Source organism: Dicentrarchus labrax, unplaced genomic scaffold (genome assembly GCF_905237075.1).
Source record: "Dicentrarchus labrax unplaced genomic scaffold, dlabrax2021, whole genome shotgun sequence".
NCBI classification, from domain to species: Eukaryota; Metazoa; Chordata; class Actinopteri; family Moronidae; genus Dicentrarchus; species Dicentrarchus labrax.
Genome location: NW_026136717.1, coordinates 11,498,021 through 11,519,152, shown reverse-complemented (window position 1 = coordinate 11,519,152; position 21,132 = coordinate 11,498,021). Strand labels below are relative to the sequence as shown.

General features: G+C 42.1%; 2 protein-coding genes and 1 long non-coding RNA gene across 4 annotated transcripts; 2 read left to right on the top strand and 1 right to left on the bottom strand.

The window, feature by feature from the left end:
• Positions 1 to 570: 570 nt before the first annotated feature.
• Positions 571 to 4,915, top strand: LOC127379667 (N-acyl-aromatic-L-amino acid amidohydrolase (carboxylate-forming) B-like). Of its 2 annotated transcripts, none has more exons than XM_051429569.1 (7): positions 571 to 658; positions 1,304 to 1,564; positions 1,652 to 1,841; positions 1,989 to 2,088; positions 2,178 to 2,285; positions 2,415 to 2,527; positions 4,600 to 4,915. In XM_051429569.1, the coding sequence occupies exons 1-7, from the start codon at positions 606 to 608 to the stop codon at positions 4,843 to 4,845; spliced, it is 1,071 nt and encodes a 356-aa protein (XP_051285529.1). In that variant the 5' UTR covers positions 571 to 605; the 3' UTR covers positions 4,846 to 4,915. The 2 variants fall into 2 exon arrangements, with proteins under 2 accessions (XP_051285529.1, XP_051285530.1); XM_051429570.1 differs by lacking the exon at positions 571 to 658 and adding an exon at positions 672 to 1,002.
• Positions 4,896 to 11,556, bottom strand: LOC127379668 (claudin domain-containing protein 1). The gene is made up of 4 exons (XM_051429571.1): positions 10,650 to 11,556; positions 8,708 to 8,815; positions 8,336 to 8,473; positions 4,896 to 7,125 (listed from the first exon to the last, which is right to left on the bottom strand). The coding sequence occupies exons 1-4, from the start codon at positions 10,939 to 10,941 to the stop codon at positions 6,905 to 6,907; spliced, it is 759 nt and encodes a 252-aa protein (XP_051285531.1). The 5' UTR covers positions 10,942 to 11,556; the 3' UTR covers positions 4,896 to 6,904.
• An 8,729-nt stretch (positions 11,557 to 20,285) lies between these two features.
• LOC127379671 (uncharacterized) lies at positions 20,286 to 20,776 on the top strand. Its single transcript, XR_007888354.1, has 2 exons — positions 20,286 to 20,344; positions 20,615 to 20,776. It is a non-coding gene; the product is annotated as an uncharacterized LOC127379671 (long non-coding RNA).
• The last annotated feature ends 356 nt before the right edge of the window (positions 20,777 to 21,132 follow it).

Here is a 21,132-nt window from a genome sequence, read left to right as displayed (position 1 = left end):
AAAAAAAAATACATAAAAAAAGGAAAGAATGTCTGCTGCTACACGTGGCGATGTTGGTATTTAACTTAAAAATCCAGAATCAGTCAGGCTATAGTAAAAGTCAAACAATTATACAAACTTAGAAAAATATAAAAAAGATGAAAACTTCCAATAAAAGTTGTCAAACATACTAAACACCTATATTTAAAAGGCCATTTTACAATAACAGAAAGAAAATGTAGTTGCCATTCAGAAAATGGGTATCAAGACAAGCTTTAACCTTCTATTTGAACTTTTCCTTTAGCTGCCATCCTCTTTGTATTTACAGTTAAAGATTAAATTTGTGCTCTCTTTAAATCACCAGCTTGTTGGTAATTAATTCCCCTGCGAGAAGAGCTGTTTCTTTCACTGTCCGCACCACAGGCGCCTCTCCTGCTGTGTCATGCCAGCAGATTTATTTTCAGCCAATTTTCTGAAAGGCAGACTGGAACCTACCATCCTATACATGGGGCAGAGAAAAACGGGGAGTTGGGGAAAGTTGGGGAGGGGCTTCGGCAGACCTCACAGCTGTTGGGACCAAAGGAAGCAACCAATACACCGCGTCACAGTCAGGACACACCCTGCCTATGATACAGTGTAGTACAGTGCAGTGCAGTGGACAAGAGGTGGTAGAGAGACGGTGAGAGTTTGCATAACAGGCAGCTACAGCCTGTACAGAGGGAGGGATGGGAATGCTGAATCAGTAAAACTGCATGAAAGCCTGGGAGAGGGTGGAAGAGGGTAAACGGCAGGGGGAGAGGGAAGAGAAAGGTAGCGGCTTGGGTAAGATGTACAGTATGACGCTTCGTCATTCATTTAATCTCTTATTTATGGATACGGAGCTGACAGTTCACCCTGTTTTACCTCAAGCTCTCCTCAGTTAAGAGACTTTAAACAGACTTTTAATTTCAGTGCTACAGTACATTTATAGGGTTTAAAGTCGGAACTGCCCCTTTACAGTTTTGAGCAAGCCAGAAAAACGAGGTAAGGTTTCACAAATCAATAGCTCTGCTTTGTGTTGCAGTGTTGTCTACAATGTACCCAGTGACACTGAGGTAACTGATACCTCCCACTGAGTGAAACAACATTAAGCTGTTTCAATACTGAATAAAAAAAAGGTGCAAGCAGTGTATGAACAGAGAAAATGCAACTCGGTCTGTGCATGTGCTGCTCAGAACCGGATGCATAATGTACAGACATACTGGAGGACTAAAAAAATATATTTTTTGTTCCATGCGCCTTCAAATTCTTGCACTTTTTCCCCACTGTATCTGCCTGTTCTCAGTCAGATGGAGGTAGACAAGGTGGTGTGTTTGCCAAGGTTGTCCCGGGTCGCTGTGTGCGGTGGTACCCATGGAAACGAGCTGTCTGGGGTGTACTTGGTGAGGGAACTGCTGAAGGAGGAGAAGAAAGCGATGGAGGAGGAGGAGGAGGAGGAAAAGCCTGTGTCAGTGGTGTTGGTGCTGTCGAACCCGTGGGCCATACAGCAGTGCCGCAGATACGTCAAGACTGACCTGAACCGCTGCTTCACCCATGCTTCCCTCAAGTAAGGTGGCTTTAAGAAGGTGACAGTGATCATGGTAACGCTTCTGATGATAATGAGTTGTGATCACGTTGTTTCTTTGCCTCCTAGTGGTCCCTTATCAGACTCTGCCCCCTATGAGCTGATCAGATCCAAGGAGCTGAACACCTTGCTGGGTCCCAAAGGAAGTCCTGAGGCGGTGGATCTTGTTTGTGACCTCCACAACACCACAGCCAACATGGGCCTGTGCCTCATCGCCTACTCGGACTGCGACTGGATCTGCCTGCACACGTTCAAACACCTGCAGGCAAGCACAAGCAGTTCCTACACACTCCGAATCAATTCACCCTGCATGTTTGAGAAACCTTAAAAAATTGGCAACACTTGAATTGAATACATACCCATGCTTGGTAATGCTAAAAATCTCAAGTTAGGTCTGACGTGTCACTTTCAGAGGCAGATGCCAGATATACCAATGAGGTACATCCATTTCGATGTCCCCAAAGAAGAATCATATTCCCTTGATTCAGTGGGAAAACATGGCTTCGGTAAGTTTTTAGTGTAACATCAGTTTAGTAAAAGCTTTTGAATGATGGATCATCTGTAATATTTGTTGTCTAAAATCCATTTTCTGCAGCCATGGAGATTGGCCCCCAACCCCATGGTGTGGTGAGGTCAAACATCTATACGGCAATGAAATTTGGCGTGCAGCACATGCTTGACTGGGTCCGTTTCTTCAACTCAGGTGCAATTAAGCACAGGTTACAAATTGTGTATTTTTTGCTTTGCTACACAACTAAACACAAGTACAAGTCTTGCGAACTTTGTTTATCTTTTAAGCCCCTCTTTTGCTTGTTCCGCTTTTATTTTTCAGGAACTATTATCGAAGGAGGATTTGTGGACGTGTTCACCATGGTTAAACACATCGACTACCCAAGAGACAGCGAGACTCACAACATCATAGCAGCCATTCATCCTCAACTCCAGGTACAGTCTGAGATGTATTTATGGCTTCAAGATTTAAAAGAAGCTGCCCTTTGTTAGAATGAAATGCTACGTAGCCCGGTCAATGAAGTTTGAATAAATAAGAACCATGAATAACAAGACAACTCAACAATATGAAAACAAACTACCTAACAATATACAATTTAATTACATAATGACCTTTTGTTCCAATAAAAATAATCTTCCTTTGTTTAGATTTTATACCAATGGGATTAATCATGTTATTTATCTAGTTAATGGCTTCACCTGTTTAAATTGGTGTTTGGGTCAGTGTCTGTGTCTGTGTGTGTCATTTTCATTGTAGAATATTACACCATATAAAGGATGAGTGTTCACAGCACAGGGTGGGGCCTCTTCATGTAAAAGGGTTTCATACCAAAGAACAATAAAGGTACACACCTTGGTTTTCATACCATACAGATCTGCTATAATTAACAGATTTGAATACGCATTGTGGCTGGATAGCATCCAATAAATCTTATCAACCAGAAACTCCACAGGATGACTCATGATTTTTTTTTTTATATGTCTATAATTTGTGAACAAATCCTGTTCCTTGGCGGGGTTATAGAGAGAACTATGTAACTTTTTATTACCTAAAGAGAAAATAAACTACACACTATTCAATAATTCCACTAAATTGCTAGTATAACCTAGAGCAGTGGTTCCCAACCTTTTTTCCTTGAAGCCCCCCTTGCCTGTGTCCAAGACAAGTCAGGCCCCCCCAACCCCAACCCAACCCCGCATACACACACTAAATAGGTAATAAATAGCTTAATAAATTAAATGAAATTTAATAAATGTGGACCAAAAATATGTTTCAATTTGGATTATACAGAGTTTTGATTATCCAAATGGGTGTGTTATTAGGATTTTCTAAATTTAACTTTTGTAAACAATAATTTTGGTAACCTCACAACCTCAGCAGACAAAGTTGTGTGCACCCCTTGCGATCTCTGGCGCCTCCCAGTGGGGGGCGCGGACCCCAGGTTGGGAACCACTGACCTAGAGGATCCTTAGTTAGTGCACAGCAGGTCAGCTGAACATGCAAAACTGGGAAATGTGTCTACAGGCAAGCATACATATACGAATAGAGTTTTTTAATGCTTCTATGTTTCTATTTAATGCTTATTCTTTATGAGTATTTACTGAGGTTTAAATTGAGCTTTTCTTTCAAGAAAATTCCTATCTTCTAATCTAATTACATTGCTTTAGGAATTATGTTGAAATTATTAACCCATGAAATAGTATTATCCTCAATATAAAAGTAGTAAATCAATAATAAAGTAGGAAGACAGGAGCATCTATGTTACTATGTACAAAAGCATTTTGTTGTTACGAAAAAACACAACAATAGGAATTTACAAGATGAATGAAAGAAAATCAAATAACAACAATGTAACTATGTGATGGGTGATGAAAACGCAGGCCGCCAATGTGGTAACATCATTAAACAGGAATAGAAACAGGCGGATTGTGTTTGAAGTATTCTGAATATGATGCTTTGACATTGTTCGTGACTGGAATGAAAAGCTGCTATTAGCTGTCACAAGTGATGATTGAGATCTGTAGTCATTTGTAGGCTTGTGATGAAGGCAGCAATCACCTAGGAGGCAGGTTTGAAGTAGGACTTTGTCTGTTATCGTGATTTCTAATCAGTACACACCATCATGAGGGACCTCCAGTCCATTACTAACATGGGTTTTAAATGCCTGGTGGCTTGTACATCAAACCGAAAGCTGTTATCATGCTTTTGAATCGTTTTTCAAGCTTTATGAAAGTGCAATACTAAATCGCTGGAGCAGCCTGTACAGTGTTTTTAATAATGAAATAAAGCCTGACTAAACTTTAAGTTGAATCACAAAGTTAAACTACAAATCGTCTAAATGGTGGTTCTACTTACTCAAAACTGATTTGAAAGTATATCTCAGTTTCTTAAAATGTCAAACTTGTATAACATATACATGTGTGTGTGTGAAGATGGCCTCACAAATTTGAAATCTGACAAGTGTTGCTCATTAGTTATCAACCTAACTGGCTGTTCTTCCCCACAGGACCGAGACTTCTGCCTGCTCCACCCCGAAGACCCACTGTTCCAGACTTTCTCAGGTGAAACGCTGAGGTATAAAGGCAAAGAACCTCTTTATCCTTTCTTCATCAATGAATGTGCTTATTACGAGAAAGGCATCGCTCTCTCCCTGGCAAGAAAGAGGCGTGTGATGATTCCCGCAATCCGGGTGCAGACAGAGCAGGAGCAGCAAGCGAGCGAACAGGGATTCGGATCAGAAGAAGAGGAGTGAGGGTGGACTTTTAAAACACCCGGCATGATGACACTGATGTGAATGCGTAATAAATTTTACAAATATTTCACTTTTATTGAAATGACAGCAGTTGTTTGGAATACGCATGTGTACGTTTGCATACACACAATATTTAAGTGTACAATTCAGCTGCAGCTCACAACTGGAGGATGAACAACACAGTCATTGTAGATTCACAAAAAGCAGTCATACGGTGACACTTGCTGTTATTTACGCTACAGTGGATTCAGGGATAGAACAATTTCTTGAATTAGAAGACTAAATATGCAAAATACAATCTGATTTATCACAAGACCTATCAGACCACACACAGTGCATCATTTCACAGACATTCTTTAGTTCATGAAACCGTGTGACTGGTGGTGATTTATATATTTCTGGACACACATAGCATGGCTTTTAGGGTTATAATGTATTGTTTTTTTTTTCTAAATGTAAGTAATGTATATATTTTTGAGACATTTACATAATCAAAAAATAGAAATTCACTACTGACCACTACAGAAATATTCAGGATATGTTCAATAATAATTTAAGTGCAAAGGAACACTGTAGTTCATCACAATATGGCCTTTAAATTACATTCATAATGCCTAACAGGGAAACTCTTTCCCGTAAATCCTGTTGAATTGAAATGGTGATAATAAATTAATAGAAAATAAATAAACAAATATAAATTATTAATAACAAACACAGCTGAATTCACAAAAGGATGTGGGAACCAATTTATATGGGCAAACAAAACACAAAATGGTGAAAAAACTACTATGTTGAAAAATGTTTTCTACAAAAGCCTACAAAATCAGTCAAAATGTTAAAAATATACTTGAAAAGAGCAAAGAAAACAATGCATTGGGTAAACAAATTATTAACAAACACAGTCTGACCTTAACAATGGCCGTGGATAAATAAATGTCACTTGATGTTTTAAAAAAAAGGGTTGGGCAGAATTTAAACAAAACAGAAACAGATACGCAATAGTCGTCAGTGTTTTGCTCACTGTACTCTTCATTGACGCCCGCATTCCCAGACTGTTTGAGCAGCAGAAGTAAAAGACTTATTATACAATAGCCATCCTCAAAATAAATATTGTTTTGTACAAGGTTTTTGTTGCTGCAGTGCTTAGAAACATACCTAGGGTGTGTCCAGTATACCTGTACACTACTGCCAGGTGTTCGTGCACCTAGGGCAAATGTCACCACACCCAAATGTGCTGCTGGATGTGACCACAAATGCAATAGATTTGAAATTGTCATCCAGAGTTGTTTATCAACCTAAACGTGTGTCCCAGTGACATACAACAAAGCTTATAGTGAAACTACCATTTGAACTATTATTTTCATGTTTTTGCTTTCCAATTTTTTACTTTTTGATTGAGTCCAGTCAGATCTTGATCAGATAAAAATGTTTTAAAATGTGATGTGCGTGTTGTGCTTCCGCTATTATGATAACATTGGGAACATTGGGAACATTAGGAACAAAGCAACATTTCTATAATCAAATCCCACAGGGCAAGAAAGTAAAATTGGTAAACGTCAGCCTGTTATTTCAAATAAGTTTGGCTAAAGTGTGGACTAAAACTTGTCTGAACATGTTGATTTCACATGACTTGACCTGTTGACTCTTGTTTCTTGCTTTCTCAAACAAGCTGCTGCATTCTTACATATCAGCAATAAACTTGGTGAGTGCCGCAATCATCCTTTAATTGACCCACTTTTCCAGATTAAATGCACATATTCATGTGTAATATGAAACTGGGACACAGCTAATGCTTTTCAGCTTGGTGTTATGTTACTCTGAACCAAACATATGTTGTACTATATGCATCGTTTATCTTTTCCAAAAACCCCTAGAGAGATAAAGATCAAATCTTTTAATGCAGCAGATAGTCATTTCTATAGAGTACATGCACTTTAATCCATCAGAGGGCACAGATTAACCCACATCCCATTCCTCTGAGATCATTATAAAATGCATCTTGGTGTCAGATTGGGGGTACGAATTTAAACAGGGCAGAGATCCAGGGCTGAATCTCAGTCTATGCCACCCGGTAGGCTGTCATGCGGTAGTAGTTCTGACTGTGGCTGCGTGCCGCCCACACCAGCAGTGCGGCAGCCATCATGTGGAGCGGTGAGGAAATGAGCGCCAAGTAGAGGGACCAGCCCAGGGAGCCATCCACCTTATCAGGCAGCATTGACACCCTGTGAAGCAGGTCCATCCCGGCCAGGTAGCAGCACACTGTGGCTAAGGTGCAGAGACCTGCAGGGCACAGAATGAGGGGGCGTAAGGAGATGTCTTTCGATGGCTGTTGAAGAGCACATTTCTGTTTCATGCATACATTTTTTGAAACACATACATACTCATGCAGTGCCACTGCAAACAGACATTTTGACTTGTCATACTTTTTTGGCCACAGGGGCAGGGCAACAAGCTGTAAACGCACATATTATCACCTTATAAAGTGACTATGTTAACAAACAATTGCTTCTTCACACATCCAACACCCGCCAAACACCATTAGCATCCATTTGGAGTCTCCTTTTAGCTCCACTGTGTTCAGCAGCTAGTTGCTAACATTGTCTGCCTGCTGTTAATGGAAGCAGTGAACGTGACCCCAAACCAGATAGTTTCTGGCTGTAAAACCACAACAATGAGCTGAAAGACACCAAAACACTCTGTAAAGCAGTTGATTTATCAAGACTTAAGCCAAAAAAAATAAACTTGCAATGACCTCTAATTACCTCACACCTCTGCCACGGGTGCACTATGAATAGTAAGATCAAATGTAAGGAGTGATCATGTCTGCTAATATAATGTTGGCACAGTAGAATGACAAAGTTACAAAACACGCCCTATAGCATACAGACAAACAGTATAGGTGCAAACAACACCTAGACCGTCTAGTAGTTTATTCATTTGACAATAGGTGTAGCCCAGTGAGTTATTTTAGCCACACTGGCTGCATGGCTTAAGGGATTGCATAATCAGTCAGTACACCACTTTTGGCCACAAGCAGGGTAAAAGTTTTAACTTATCTTGTAAAATATCTCAAAATCTACAGGACGGATTTGAACAAAAATTTGGTACAGACATTCATGGTTTCCACATGATGAATCTTAATGACTTTGGTGATCCCATGTTGAACATGGTATAGACTTTATACTTGCTTAATATAAATAGTGTTGTCATTGAAAGCATGTCCGCATTTTGACATTTAGCCTAAAGCACAGCCTCACAGTGCAGCTAGTATGGCCTTCTTCCCACAGTTTTGATTTACTGTATGTTCGTTCATGTTTTTCACAGCCACCGTAGTTTCTCTTTGGCACTTGGAAGCGGAGGGTGAAGTGAGGGACTTAGAGATGACACTAAATCCTACACACCAGTCACTTGACTGCTTAATAAACCACTTTATTGTCTCATACGGGGGAATTTGCCAGGAAGTGTTTCTGTGCAGCGGAACAGGGCTTACCAGCCAGCAGATGAAGTACTCCTATGCCAAGGGTGGGGGTGAGGCTTCGGCAGAGGCAGGCACAGAACCCAGTCAGGCCTGCTAACACTACTAAACCCAGGGATACCAGTGGCAGAAGAAACTGGAACCTCCACAAGTCTATACATACACACAGACACAGAAAAGTATGAGTCTCTGGGCATTATGGTTACTGAGGTCTTCATTTACTCACCTTCTTAAGCACGACAGAGGAAGCAGTCCTAATTGGGGGCAATGTCACATATTGGTCATAGTTAATGACTATTAGAAACGTACACAGAGAAGAGGATGCAACTTTTCTTACAGCTTCATGCAACTTTTAAACAAAGCTAAAATTGCTGTGACTGAACTTACAGGTGCGAAGCATGTCCTCTCCACTGTTGTGGTTTCCTGGCTCTTTATACTTGGGAGTGAACTGCTGAGGTAGAGTGAAGCTTCGACACTCCAGCACCATCTTGGCATCTGAAAGAGGTTATTTACGATATTAAAGACAATTTAATTCAAGTCACATTTGCATTAATACGTTTTTCAAACATTTTTAGTTTCTTGTGTAAATTTTCTACGTTCTGTGGACGTACTGCAGCAGATATGTAAGCATGTATTTTTCAAAAATGTTTCTTTACTGAAAATGTAAATGATTTCATGAATAGCCTATTTAATGTGTCTAAGAAGAAACTGCAAACTCACATTTTTGCCATTATCTGATGATAACAGTTTTTTTTTGGCTGATATAAATACTAATTTTAGTTTTTTGATTTGTTTTTGTTATTTGCGCTGACCGCTCAAAGGCTACAAATCACTACAGCAAAATCACATTATCTTATCAGTTAGTTGCCTGCTCCATTAAGTCAAGATGAATTACTTATTAAAAATGTTGCTGCTTAGGAAAGTACGTTTTTTTAATGAATAATATGGGTTGATTCACAGAGATAGATTTTTATGTAATTTATGCTGCCAACAGTGAATTTTAAAAACCATCCCAGGGCCAAAAAATTGTTGTCCTGCCCCTTCTTACCCCACTATAAATGACAGTACTCAAGAGCTGAAATTAGTCGATTGATAGATTGCTGATTGAGAGAAAATTAATTGGCAACAATTGTTTTGATTCATAATTTAAATCAAAAATGCCAGCTTCTCAAATGTGAGCTTCTGCTAGTTTTCTACGATAGTAAACTTTTGGCTTTTAAACACAAAAAGCAATTTGATAACTTGGTTAACTTGGGCCTCAGGACATAATGACGACAATAATGACATTTTACACACTGAAAAGTCAATCAAATATGATAAAAACTAATGGTCAGACCTAATGATAATGAAGGTAACTGTTGGTTGAAGTCTTACACAGAAATTTGACAAAACACAACTTTAAAACACATGGGCACAATATAAACTAAAACAACAAGTTCTTAAAACTAGATTTTGACACAGGTTCCCTCTTCGAGACCAGAGGCACAAGATGGGGGGTGGAGGACCCGTCACAGGGGATACTGTACTTATGTGGTTAAAACTTCCAACAGATTTGCGAGTAATCAAATTATGTAGACAGATATGATACGGAGTAAACCTGAGGCTTTTGGGGCCCATAGGTAGTTGCTAGGGTAGAGCGAGTACTCAGCTGAAACAGGTATCCGGTACAGATAATTTACTTTTAACGAGTTTCAAACGATTAAAATGTGTCAATATCATAAATATAGCAACTTTTACTTAAAAAAAGCTTGTTCGTAAATAGTTCTCTTTGTCTTGTGAACAAAAACATTGCCCGGCAGCTAAATTCTGTAAATAGCTGTCTAATTAACATAGCAACTTCTGATCAACCCATATCAATTTCAGGCTTAAATTAAGAACTGTATATTGACCACGCCCACGTCCTCCTAATGCCACGCCCACTCAGTACGGATACATACATGTAGCCAGTAGTTGCCCACTTTACCCGTTTACCACCTCCACTAAAACTATTTGGGCAAACCCTTGAAATGTCATGTCTAATGAATCCAGTCCCTCCAGAACAAAGGTAAGTGTCTGAGTTTTTCAAAGATAGCCAGGTAAAGGCTTCCTGACTGGATGTTAGGTTAACACACGAGATGGACAAAGAATGGGGGAAATGCCATCCATAATCCAAAAATAAATACATCAAGATGTTGGGGAAATGGACCACACCTGGTGGCATCTACCTGAAACGAGGTGGGGCTCAAACTTGAAGAGCAGCTCTATTGTTTGGAACCTGTGTGACTGAAACGGATGGTACGGTCTGAAGAAGTGACATTACAGTGTCATTGTGCAGGTTGTTTACTCATACCTGGCTCTTTGTACCAGTGAGTGTTGGCAGGGACGAGCACACACCGCCACCAGAGGCCCACGGTCCCGTTGAGGCGGAACAGGGTGTCGCTGTAGGTTTTCTCGTCAAACTCCCCGTCCATGAACTCCTCATACAGAGAGCGCAACTCGGACACGTTGGCCTCCCCGCGCACGGTGGGGCTGCTGTACTGGTACCAGTGCTGTGTCCCGATGGCCACAGACAGGTACACGGTGGCCAGTATGCTCAGCACACAGGCGATGACCAGAGCCGTAGCGTAGCGGTTGTCAACCATTGTTCACCGAGGCGGAGACACGTCAAAATAGGGGATTAAGTTTATACCAGTGGTAGAGTCGTCGCGCATCAATTTGATCAATCTTGCGTTGCTTCCCGTCAAAAAAAAACAAAAACGCTGTTCTCCCAAGTCACTCTGGCATCGCCAAGTCTGCAAAAACACACTCTGCAACAGCCAACGACAGCCTTGTATTTTTAATGATTGATACTCATCTCCAGTGCTGTCCTAACCGTCAGCGTCGGCAGCCCTGCAGGCCGGCTTGGATGCGCCATCTGTTCCCTTGTCCCACTTCCACAGATGGTGGGTGGCCCGACGCTGCGGCAGTTATCGCACAGCTAGTCCGCAATAACAACCCCTAGTCACCCACTAAGAAAGTAAAACAACCCTGTGTTAAAAAAAGAGATACGTTATGTCCCAAACCCAGCACCAGCCTGCACATGCAAATTGCATGGGTCTGTTTTGGACAGCGGGGGGATGCCGGGTGCACCCAGGATGATGAGAGTTGTAAACACTAATCCATGCGTATTCCTCTTCCGGTTCCGCTGATCATAAGATACAAAAATAACCTTTCCAAAGCCTTGGTCGCGTTATTCCATCGACGTAACTCAGAGAGCAGTCACACACACACACACACACACACACACACACACACACACACACACACACACACACACACAAGGCAGTTTTGGGAGCAAATAGCAAAATAAAACCTTGACACAGATGATTAAAGTTAAGTTGTTGTAAAGGTCTGTTATTCTAAAGTTTAAATCTACAACTATTTTATTTATTTTATTTTATTACCGCTTCATTGTTTGGTATGTAAAATGAAAGTTAGAAAATCTCCATCACATGTTCCCAGACCCTTTCAACTATTTATTACGGATTTTTGCCCCTTTATACTTGTTCTCCCCCCCCCATCATTTTGTGCTATTTATAGCAATTAAAGGCCCTTAAAATGAATATGCTATTATTTCATTATTCATTCTAGACCTTGGTCAAACAACATGTAACCCACATTGAATTTAGAGACAAGGGGACAACCAGCAGGGTAATTGTTTTCATGGCATTGCCTGGACTGCAGGAAGCTGCAAGTTAAGTTTAATTTAAGCTGGATTTATAAACAACAAAACAAAAAGCCCACTTCAATTCAATACACTGAGGCAGCAAGGATAGCAGGATCCAAGATCTCCCAATACATCCCATCCACCTTTTGTGGATTGTTCATATTTGTGTATGTATTCAAATAATGAACTACATTTTATATGAATAGCATTTTCCAACACAAAGGTCTAGATGCTGTTTCAAACCCTTATTCGCAATAAAATTCTGGTGGGGAAATAAGCAATTATTTAGTTGACTTACGTCGGATAAAATAAATATAATATAAACAATCCTGCGATCAGCCAATTCAATTTCCTCCTTGTGTGATTTTTAACCTCAGAACTACCTCAGATTGCTAAAACTCCCCAAATTCCCAGAATTACCACGGACATAATGTCAGATAATGTTGGGTAACGTTAGCAAACTTTAGATAGCTATTGCTGTATAACAGACATTATTGAGTCAGTTAATTGGATTAATTAATGGCCGCTATTTCATGCTATAGCACTCATGTTGCTTTAAGACTGTGCTGTTGATGATTAAAGAACAGTGCATCTCTCAGACTGTCTGGCAATATTTGAATAAATAAGAATCTCATAGTCAAAGCAAACTATGCGCCACTCGCAGTTCTCTTTCGAAACAAACCTGATTCACTGACTCAACAAAGGCTGAGACTGACTGATTGTAAGATACTATTGTAAAACTTAATTGTGTGAAGTCATCGAAAGGGTTCAGTTACCTTCTAAACACCACCATTGCTTTTATTTAAGCTCCTGACATTAAACATGCCCTGAAAATTTGTCTTTACCTGCCATAATTGCATAACATAACACGAGAGACAATTTAAATTCTTCAAAGATTTTGTATTCTGATCATTGTTAAGTTTCTTACAGAAATTGTTCAAACTACAAGAAATCTCACAGAATGCAACTATGCATGATAAAAGATAAATACACTTTGCATAAATAATATAATTGACAGTGACTTGTTTTAAAATAAAGTTTATATCATGTATACCATGACCCTTAATAAATATATGCATTGGTTAAGGGTTGGGGTGTCCAGCCCACTATGAACTGCATTTGTTCCTTCATTTAACTTAAAGCATGTTTTCCCTTTACAATATGCTCTCTGCGGAGCTGTGATGATGCTACTATGCTATGCTATCAAGTGAAACTTAAACATGAATTTTACATACATTTTAAGACTATAGAAAGATCAGATCATCATCATTATAAGTTTTAAAATAAAAAGGGATTTTGATGAATGTTTGCTTTTTCAAATCACAAATACATTTCCTTCTTTCTTAAGACAAAGACTAACTTCACAAACAGTCCTATTTAAAATCTAGCATTCACATATCTCAATCTGCATGTTTCAAAATACAATTGCATTCAGACAGTGGTTAATTTTATGCTTTTACTTTCCAGTGTGGCTGATTTTACTTATTTGACAAACAAAACTATTAGTAATTTACTCTAAGTTCAATATAGCGATAGCACACTGCTCAGTTAAGCAAGATGAATTGGTATATTAATAGTGCAATAGTGCAATAATTTTATAACTTCCCTTGGCTTAATAGATAGTGTTCTTATATTGTTTGGCTTATTATTCTAGTGATGGTTCAGTGGACCGGGTGTGTAGAGTTGACTGTGTCATTCTGTCTGGCCCAGGATCCTGGACGTTCCCACACAAAAATGTGTTCAGTTCAACAGACATACAGAATACCCTGTCATTGATATCAGTTTAGTTTAAAGTTACATTTGTAATGAGTTCATCCGAAACCGTACACCACTAAAGAGAATCAGGATTCTTGGATTTTTACCAACAACGTCCTGATGAAAGTCCTTTTTCATGCTAGTGATGGCAGTCATGTTCTCATGGCAATCCAAAGGAAATCAGCCCTGATGCTATTGCTGGCTTGTCAGTAGCCATGACAAAAGTACAAGGCAGAATGCGGTCGCAAGACTGATCTTGTGGCTTACACCACTTGAAGCTGTAAATGAAGAGAAAAGGGAAAAAAAAATATTAGTTTAACAAACAGTTGTGCAACTTTTAAACTTTTTGATCAAGGAGCACTCATTATAGCTTACCTGTGCCATTCACGATGATGGAGCTGCCTTCAATGTCGAAGCCGCTGACGATTGAAGATGCATTGATCAAAACATTACCAATCTGAGTGTTGGTAGGAACAGATGTCCTTGCAAAGTTAAGGTCCATGTCAGTTATGATTGATCCATTTCTGCAACGAAAACACATAAATATTAGTTGAAATATCAGATTTAGGCCACTACTATTCAATTGTATCACAATAAGTCTTAACAAATTACCTGAATGAAACTACATCCAAGGACCTGAAGGAGGATGGGAATGCCTCTTGGAAGATAGGTTGAAGCTGCAGAAACAGAAAAAAAATTGTATTACAACACAATTTATTTCTATTTTTGCCCTAGAGCACTGAACTGTGTGTATATGAGATAAGTTGTCTTGATAAAGTCTCAGTTATGTCTTTGTAATCCATTTTTTGGGGAAATTTGAATAAGGGAACTTTTATGTATGCTGTCTAGCAAGCGTGAAGATGAGTATTGTCTAATTTTCCTGTTTCTATTTTTGTTTTGTTTTTGTGTTTTCTGTAGTGCAGAAAGCAAATTGAGGCCAGGAGTCATACATACAAGAAAAAAATGACGAGCAACAAACAATACAGGATTCAAAAGGAACTGTTTTTACAGTAATATGATGTTTCTTTATGTGTATTTCTGGTCAGTGTGTGCACATTTTTTCAACTGGTATCCATCACACCAAACCTTTTGCAAGCTGTGTTTCTTCATACTACATAGTTTTATGGTATATAAATATGTAAGTTTGGTATGCTTTAATGCTTGGTTTTAATGATGAAATTGGTAACACTATAATACAGCCCATGATTCACAGTGTCATTTTGTTGTTTGAAATTAAAAACAAGACTATCCGGAATAAGGGAGTAACAATCTGGCTGTCTGTGAGAGAAATAAATTATACAATAAGTATTTTTATAAATACTGCTTACTTATGCCCACAGGTACCAAGTATTTATAAAAATAAAGTATAATTTATTTCTCCTTTCCTCTGAATTTCCTAGTTCTTACTCCCTTATTGCCCAATGTCTTGTTTTCTTCCTCCATACCTACATTCAAGTAGCAGTAGCAATTAGTAAGTATCTAATTTTTATTTTTATTTATTACATTGTTTTTTTTTATTGTATTGATATTTGATATGATGTAAGGTGACTTTGAGTGTCATGAAAGCGCCACTAAATAAAATGTATTACCATTGTTGTTATTTGTGGTGCCTTATTTTTACATACTGAACAACAGGCTGCATTAAGTGTTACCTTAACATTGCAGTTTTTTGTGTAGGTGCTTGAGTTCTCTGATAAAATGAGTCATTATGTGTACCAGCAGATTTAATTTCAAGGCTTACCTGTGCCTTTATCATTGAAGATCGAGTTATAAAAGATGCAGATGATGGATCATTCAAGTCATTTGTAAATGTGTCTTGAAGAGATCTGAAAGTTGTCCTGATTTTTGTGACTGCTACAGTTGCAGGTGCAGCAGTTGCAGGCCTGGCAGTTGTAGGTGCGACAGTTGTAGGTGCAACAGTCGTGGATGTGACAGTTGCAGGTGCAGCAGTCGTAGGTGCGGCAGTCGTAGGCCTGGCAGTCGTAGGTGCGACAGTCGTAGGTGCGACAGTTGCAGGTGCAGCAGTCGTAGGCCTGGCAGTCATGGGTGCAACAGTTGCAGGTGCAGCAGTCGTAGGCCTGGCAGTCATGGGTGCAACAGTTGTAGTTGCAGCAGTACTTGGAACTGGACCCTCTGTGAAACAGGTTTTTAAATTAAATATTCATGCCAAACCAAAATGATGTCTTTGTTGTTTTTTGATTTCGAACTGACTTAGTGCCATCATAAAAGGTTTAGAAAGAGCTGATTGTTCAGTTCTGTAGTATCTTATGTAGTTATGAATTATTAGTTGATGTCTCTTTCAGTTTCTAACAAATTATTTACATAAAAATCATTCTGGCTGAATACAAGGTAGTTATAAATGGGTCATCCTGCCCAACTGTTGGATGGATTCTGAAGAAACTTGGCTGGACTTACATTTCTTGTACCTAATTGCAAGATACTTTTGTTTCACAACAGAGCATATGCAGCACTTCATTTGTGATGTTTACATTGTGATTACAGTGAAATATGTTGTGTTAACTTACGTTCTACTTTGACAGAGGAGGCACTTATGGTCACATTGAAGCTATTGCTGGAATTCACACCTTGTACTAAGGTTTCAGCAATAACATTATTCTGTGGGAGTTCTGCAAGAGGAGTAGTCCGATTGAACACAACCCCCAACTCTGCTTCAGTTCCTTGTGCTCGTATTTGGGTTGTAGCAGCCCTGTTTCAGTATAAAATTGTGTTAAACATGACACAATAGACACTAGACCATACCAATTTTAAGAACATAATAACATAATCCTGCTTGAAAAAAAAAGTTAAAATTATAGAAAAACAGTTTTTACCTGAACGCTTTTACAATGCAGCGGACAAAACGAATAGGAAATCGTTTTTTGTATATGGGAGTGCACTGCAAAAAATAGAAACATTTGAGACTTTGAGTAGCTTTCAAGTACAATTAACTTGAAATTAAATGTAAGTACAATTTTCAGATTTTTCCTACAAAAAAAAGCATTAATTCCCGACACTGACACAATCAATTAAAAACTGTAGTCAATTTGAAAATGTTCTTACCGTTGCTAAAACTTGTGCTTCAAGATCTTTGAATCGACTACTGCTACGATTAGTGAGGTCATCTGAATATTCTTCCTCTGGCAGGCCTGCTGAGATGCTATAAACAGGTTCAGGGGTCAAAGTGGTTGTTATTGCTGAAGAGGTTGTTGTCAGAGAAGGTGTTGTTGCTGCTGTTGTTATAGTGGGAGCAGGTGTTGTCGTTGCTGCCGTTGTTATAGTGGGAGCAGCTGTTGTCGTTGCTGCTGTTGTTATAGTGGGAGCAGGTGTTATGGTTGGGGCAAGTGTTATTATAGTTGGCGCCGGGGTTGTTGTGGTTGGAGCAGGTGTTGTCGTTGTTGGAGCAGGAGTTGTCGTAGTAGGAGCTGGTGTTGTAGGTGCAGGTGTTGTCATTGTAGGAGCAGGGGTTGTCTTAATTGGCGCCAGGGTTGTTGTAGCGGGAGCCGGTGTGGTCGTTGTAGGAGCAGGAGTTGTAGTTGTAGGAGCAGGAGTCGTAGTCGGAGCCGGTGTTGTCGTAGTTGGAGCAGGAGTTGTCATAGTCGGAGCTGGTGTTGTTGTAGTAGGAGCAGCAGTTGTCGAAGGCGGAGCCTGTGTTGTAGTTGTAGGAGCAGGAGTTGTCGTAGTGGGAGCTGGTGTTGTCGTAGTTGGAGCAGGTGTTGTTGTTATAGGAGCAGGGGTTGTTGTTGTAGGAGCTGGGGTTGTTGTACTGGGAGCCGGTGTTGTTGTAGGAGCTGGGGTTGTTGTAGTTGGAGCCGGTGTTGTTGTTGTAGGAGCTGGGGTTGTTGTAGTTGGAGCCGGTGTTGTCGTTGTTGGAGCAGGAGTTGTTGTAGTTGGAGCAGATGTTGTCGTAGTTGGAGAAGGTGTTGTCGTTGTAGGGGCAGGTGTTGTCGTTGTAGGAGCAGGGGTTGTCGTAGTTGGAGCCGGGGTTGTCGTAGTGGGTGTTGTTGTTGTCGTTGCTGAAGTTGTTGTAGTGGGAGCCGGTGTTGTTGTGGTTGGGGCAGGTGTTGTAGTTGGCGCCGGTGTTGTCGTTGTAGTAGCAGGTGTTGTCGTTGTAGTAGCAGGTGTTGTCATTGTTGGAGCAGTTGTCGTCGTTGTAGGGGCAGGTGTTGTCGTAGTCGGAGCAGGAGTTGTTGTAGTCGGAGCAGGAGTTGTCGTTGTAGTAGCAGGTGTTGTGGTTGTAGGAGCAGGGGTTGTGGTAGTTGGAGCTGGGGTTGTTGTAGTGGGAGCCGGTGTTGTTGTTGTCGGAGCCGGAGTTGTTGTAGTGGGAGCTGGGGTTGTCGTAGTTGGAGCCGGGGTTGTCGTAGTGGGAGCCGGTGTTGTCGTGGTTGGGGCAGGTGTTGTTGTAGTTGGCGCCAGGGTTGTGGTAGTTGGAGCCGGTGTTGTCATTGTAGGAGCAGCTGTTGTGGTAGTTGGAGCTGGTGTTGTTGTAGTCGGAGCAGGTGTTGTGGTAGTCGGAGCAGGTGTTGTTGTTGTTGGAGCTGGGGTTGTGGTTGTAGGAGCAGGGGTTGTGGTAGTTGGAGCTGGGGTTGTTGTAGTGGGAGCCGGTGTTGTTGTAGTGGGAGCCGGTGTTGTCGTAGTTGGAGCAGGGGTTGTTGTAGTGGGAGCCAGTGTTGTTGTGGTTGGGGCAAGTGTTGTAGTTGTAGGAGAAGGTGTCGTCATTGTTGGAGCAGGAGTTGTCGTAGTATAAGCTGGTGTTGTTGTAGTTGGAGCAGGAGTTGTCGTAGTTGGAGCCGGGGTTGTTGTAGTGGGAGATGGTGTTGTTGTGGTTGGGGCAGGTGTTGTAGTTGTAGGAGCAGGTGTCATCATTGTTGGAGCAGGTGTTGTCGTTGTAGGAGCAGGTGTTGTCGTTGTTGGAGCAGGAGTTGTCGTAGTTGGAGCCGGGGTTGTTGTAGTTGGAGCCGGGGTTTTTGTAGTGGGAGACGGTGTTGTTGTTGTTGGGACAGGTGTTGTAGTTGTAGGAGCAGGTGTCGTCATTGTTGGAGCAGGTGTTGTCGTTGTAGGAGCAGGTGTTGTCGTTGTTTGACCAGGAGTTGTCGTAGTTGGAACCGGTGTTGTCGTTGTTGGAGCAGGAGTTGTCGTAGTCGGAGCAGGAGTGGTCGTAGTTGGAGGCTTTGTTGTTATAGCTGGAGCTGGTGTTGTTGTAGTTGGAGCAGGTGTTGTTGTAGTTGGAGCATGTGTTGTTGTAGTTGGAGCAGGGGTTGTGGTAGTTGGAGCAGGGGTTCTGGTAGTTGGAGCAGGGGTTGTGGTAGTTGGAGCAGGGGTTGTGGTAGTTGGAGCAGGGGTTGTTGTAGTTGGAGCAGGGGTTGTGGTAGTTTGAGCAGGGGTTGTGGTAGTTGGAGCAGGGGTTGTGGTAGTTGGAGCAGGGGTTGTTGTAGTTGGTGCCGGGGTTGTGGTAGTTGGAGCCGGTGTTGTCGTTGTAGGAGCAGGTGTTGTAGTCGTTGGAGCAGGTGTTGTCATTGTTGGAGCAGGGGTTGTCGTTGGAGCAGGAGTGGTCGTTGTTGGAGCAGGAGTGGTCGTTGTAGGAGCAGGAGTGGTCGTAGTCGGAGCCGGTGTTGTTGTAGTCGGAGCAGGAGTTGTTGTAGTCGGAGCAGGAGTGGTCGTAGTCGGAGCAGGAGTGGTCGTAGTCGGAGGCTGTGTTGTTGTAGTTGGAGCAGGTGTTGTAGTTGGAGCATGTGTTGTTGTAGTTGGAGCAGGGGTTGTGGTTGTAGCAGGGGTTGTGGTAGTTGGAGCAGGGGTTGTGGTAGTTGGAGCAGGGGTTGTTGTAGTTGGTGCCGGGGTTGTGGTAGTTGGAGCCGGTGTTGTCGTTGTAGGAGCAGGTGTTGTAGTCGTTGGAGCAGGTGTTGTAGTCGTTGGAGCAGGGGTTGTCGTCGTTGGAGCAGGAGTGGTCATTGTAGGAGCAGGAGTGGTCGTAGTCGGAGCCGGTGTTGTTGTAGTCGGAGCCGGTGTTGTTGTAGTCGGAGCAGGTGTTGTGGTCGTAGGAGCAGGGGTTGTGGTAGTTGTAGCCGGGGTTGTTTTAGTGGGAGCCGGTGTTGTTGTTGTCGGAGCCGGAGTTGTTGTTGTCGGAGCCGGAGTTGTTGTAGTGGGAGCCGGTGTTGTCGTGGTTGGGGCAGGTGTTGTCGTGGTTGGTGCCGGGGTTGTCGTAGTAGGAGCAGGGGTTGTGGTAGTTGGAGCCGGGGTTGTTGTAGTGGGAGCCGGTGTTGTTGTTGTCGGAGCTGCAGTTGTTGTAGTGGGAGCCGGTGTTGTCGTGGTTGGTGCCGGGGTTGTCGTAGTAGGAGCAGGGGTTGTTGTAGTGGGAGCCGGTGTTGTTGTGGTCGGGGCAGGTGTTGTAGATGTAGGAGCAGGAGTGGTCGTAGTCGGAGCCTGTGTTGTCGTAGGAGCAGGAGTTGTCGTAGTCGGAGCTGGTGTTGTCGTAGTTGGAGCAGTTGTTGTCGTTGTAGGAGCAGGGGTTGTGGTAGTTGGAGCAGGAGTTGTCGTTGTCGGAGCAGGGGTTGTCGTAGTCGGAGCTGATGTTGTTGTAGTTGGAGCAGGTGTTGTGGTAGTCAGAGCAGGTGTTGTCGTTGTTGGAGCTGGGGTTGTCGTTGTTGGAGCTGGGGTTGTCGTTGTTGGAGCAGGGGTTGTCGTTGTAGGAGCAGGAGTGGTCATAGTCAGAGCCTGTGTTGTTGTAGGAGCAGGAGTTGTCGTTGTTGGAGCAGGGGTTGTCGTTGTTGGAGCAGGAGTGGTCGTTGTAGGAGCAGGAGTGGTCGTAGTCGGAGCCGGTCTTGTTGTAGTCGGAGCAGGAGTTGTTGTAGTTGGAGCAGGTGTTGTGGTTGTAGGAGCAGGGGTTGTGGTTGTTGTAGCCGGGGTTGTTGTAGTGGGAGCCGGTGTTGTTGTTGTCGGAGCCGGAGTTGTTGTTGTCGGAGCCGGAGTTGTTGTAGTGGGAGCCGGTGTTGTCGTGGTTGGTGCCGGGGTTGTCGTAGTAGGAGCAGGGGTTGTCGTAGTTGGAGCCGGGGTTGTTGTAGTGGGAGCAGGTGTTGTAGGAGCAGGGGTTGTGGTAGTTGGAGCAGAAGTTGTCGTTGTCGGAACAGGGGTTGTTGTAGTCGGAGCTGATGTTATGGTAGTCAGAGCAGGTGTTGTCGTTGTAGGAGCATGGTTTATGGTTGTAGGAGCAGGGGTTGTGGTAGTTGGAGCCGGGGTTGTGGTAGTTGGAGCCGGGGTTGTTGTAGTGGGAGCCGGTGTTGTTGTTGTCGGAGCTGCAGTTGTTGTAGTGGGAGCCGGTGTTGTCGTGGTTGGGGCAGGTGTTGTTGTGGTCGGCGCCGGGGTTGTTGTAGTAGGAGCA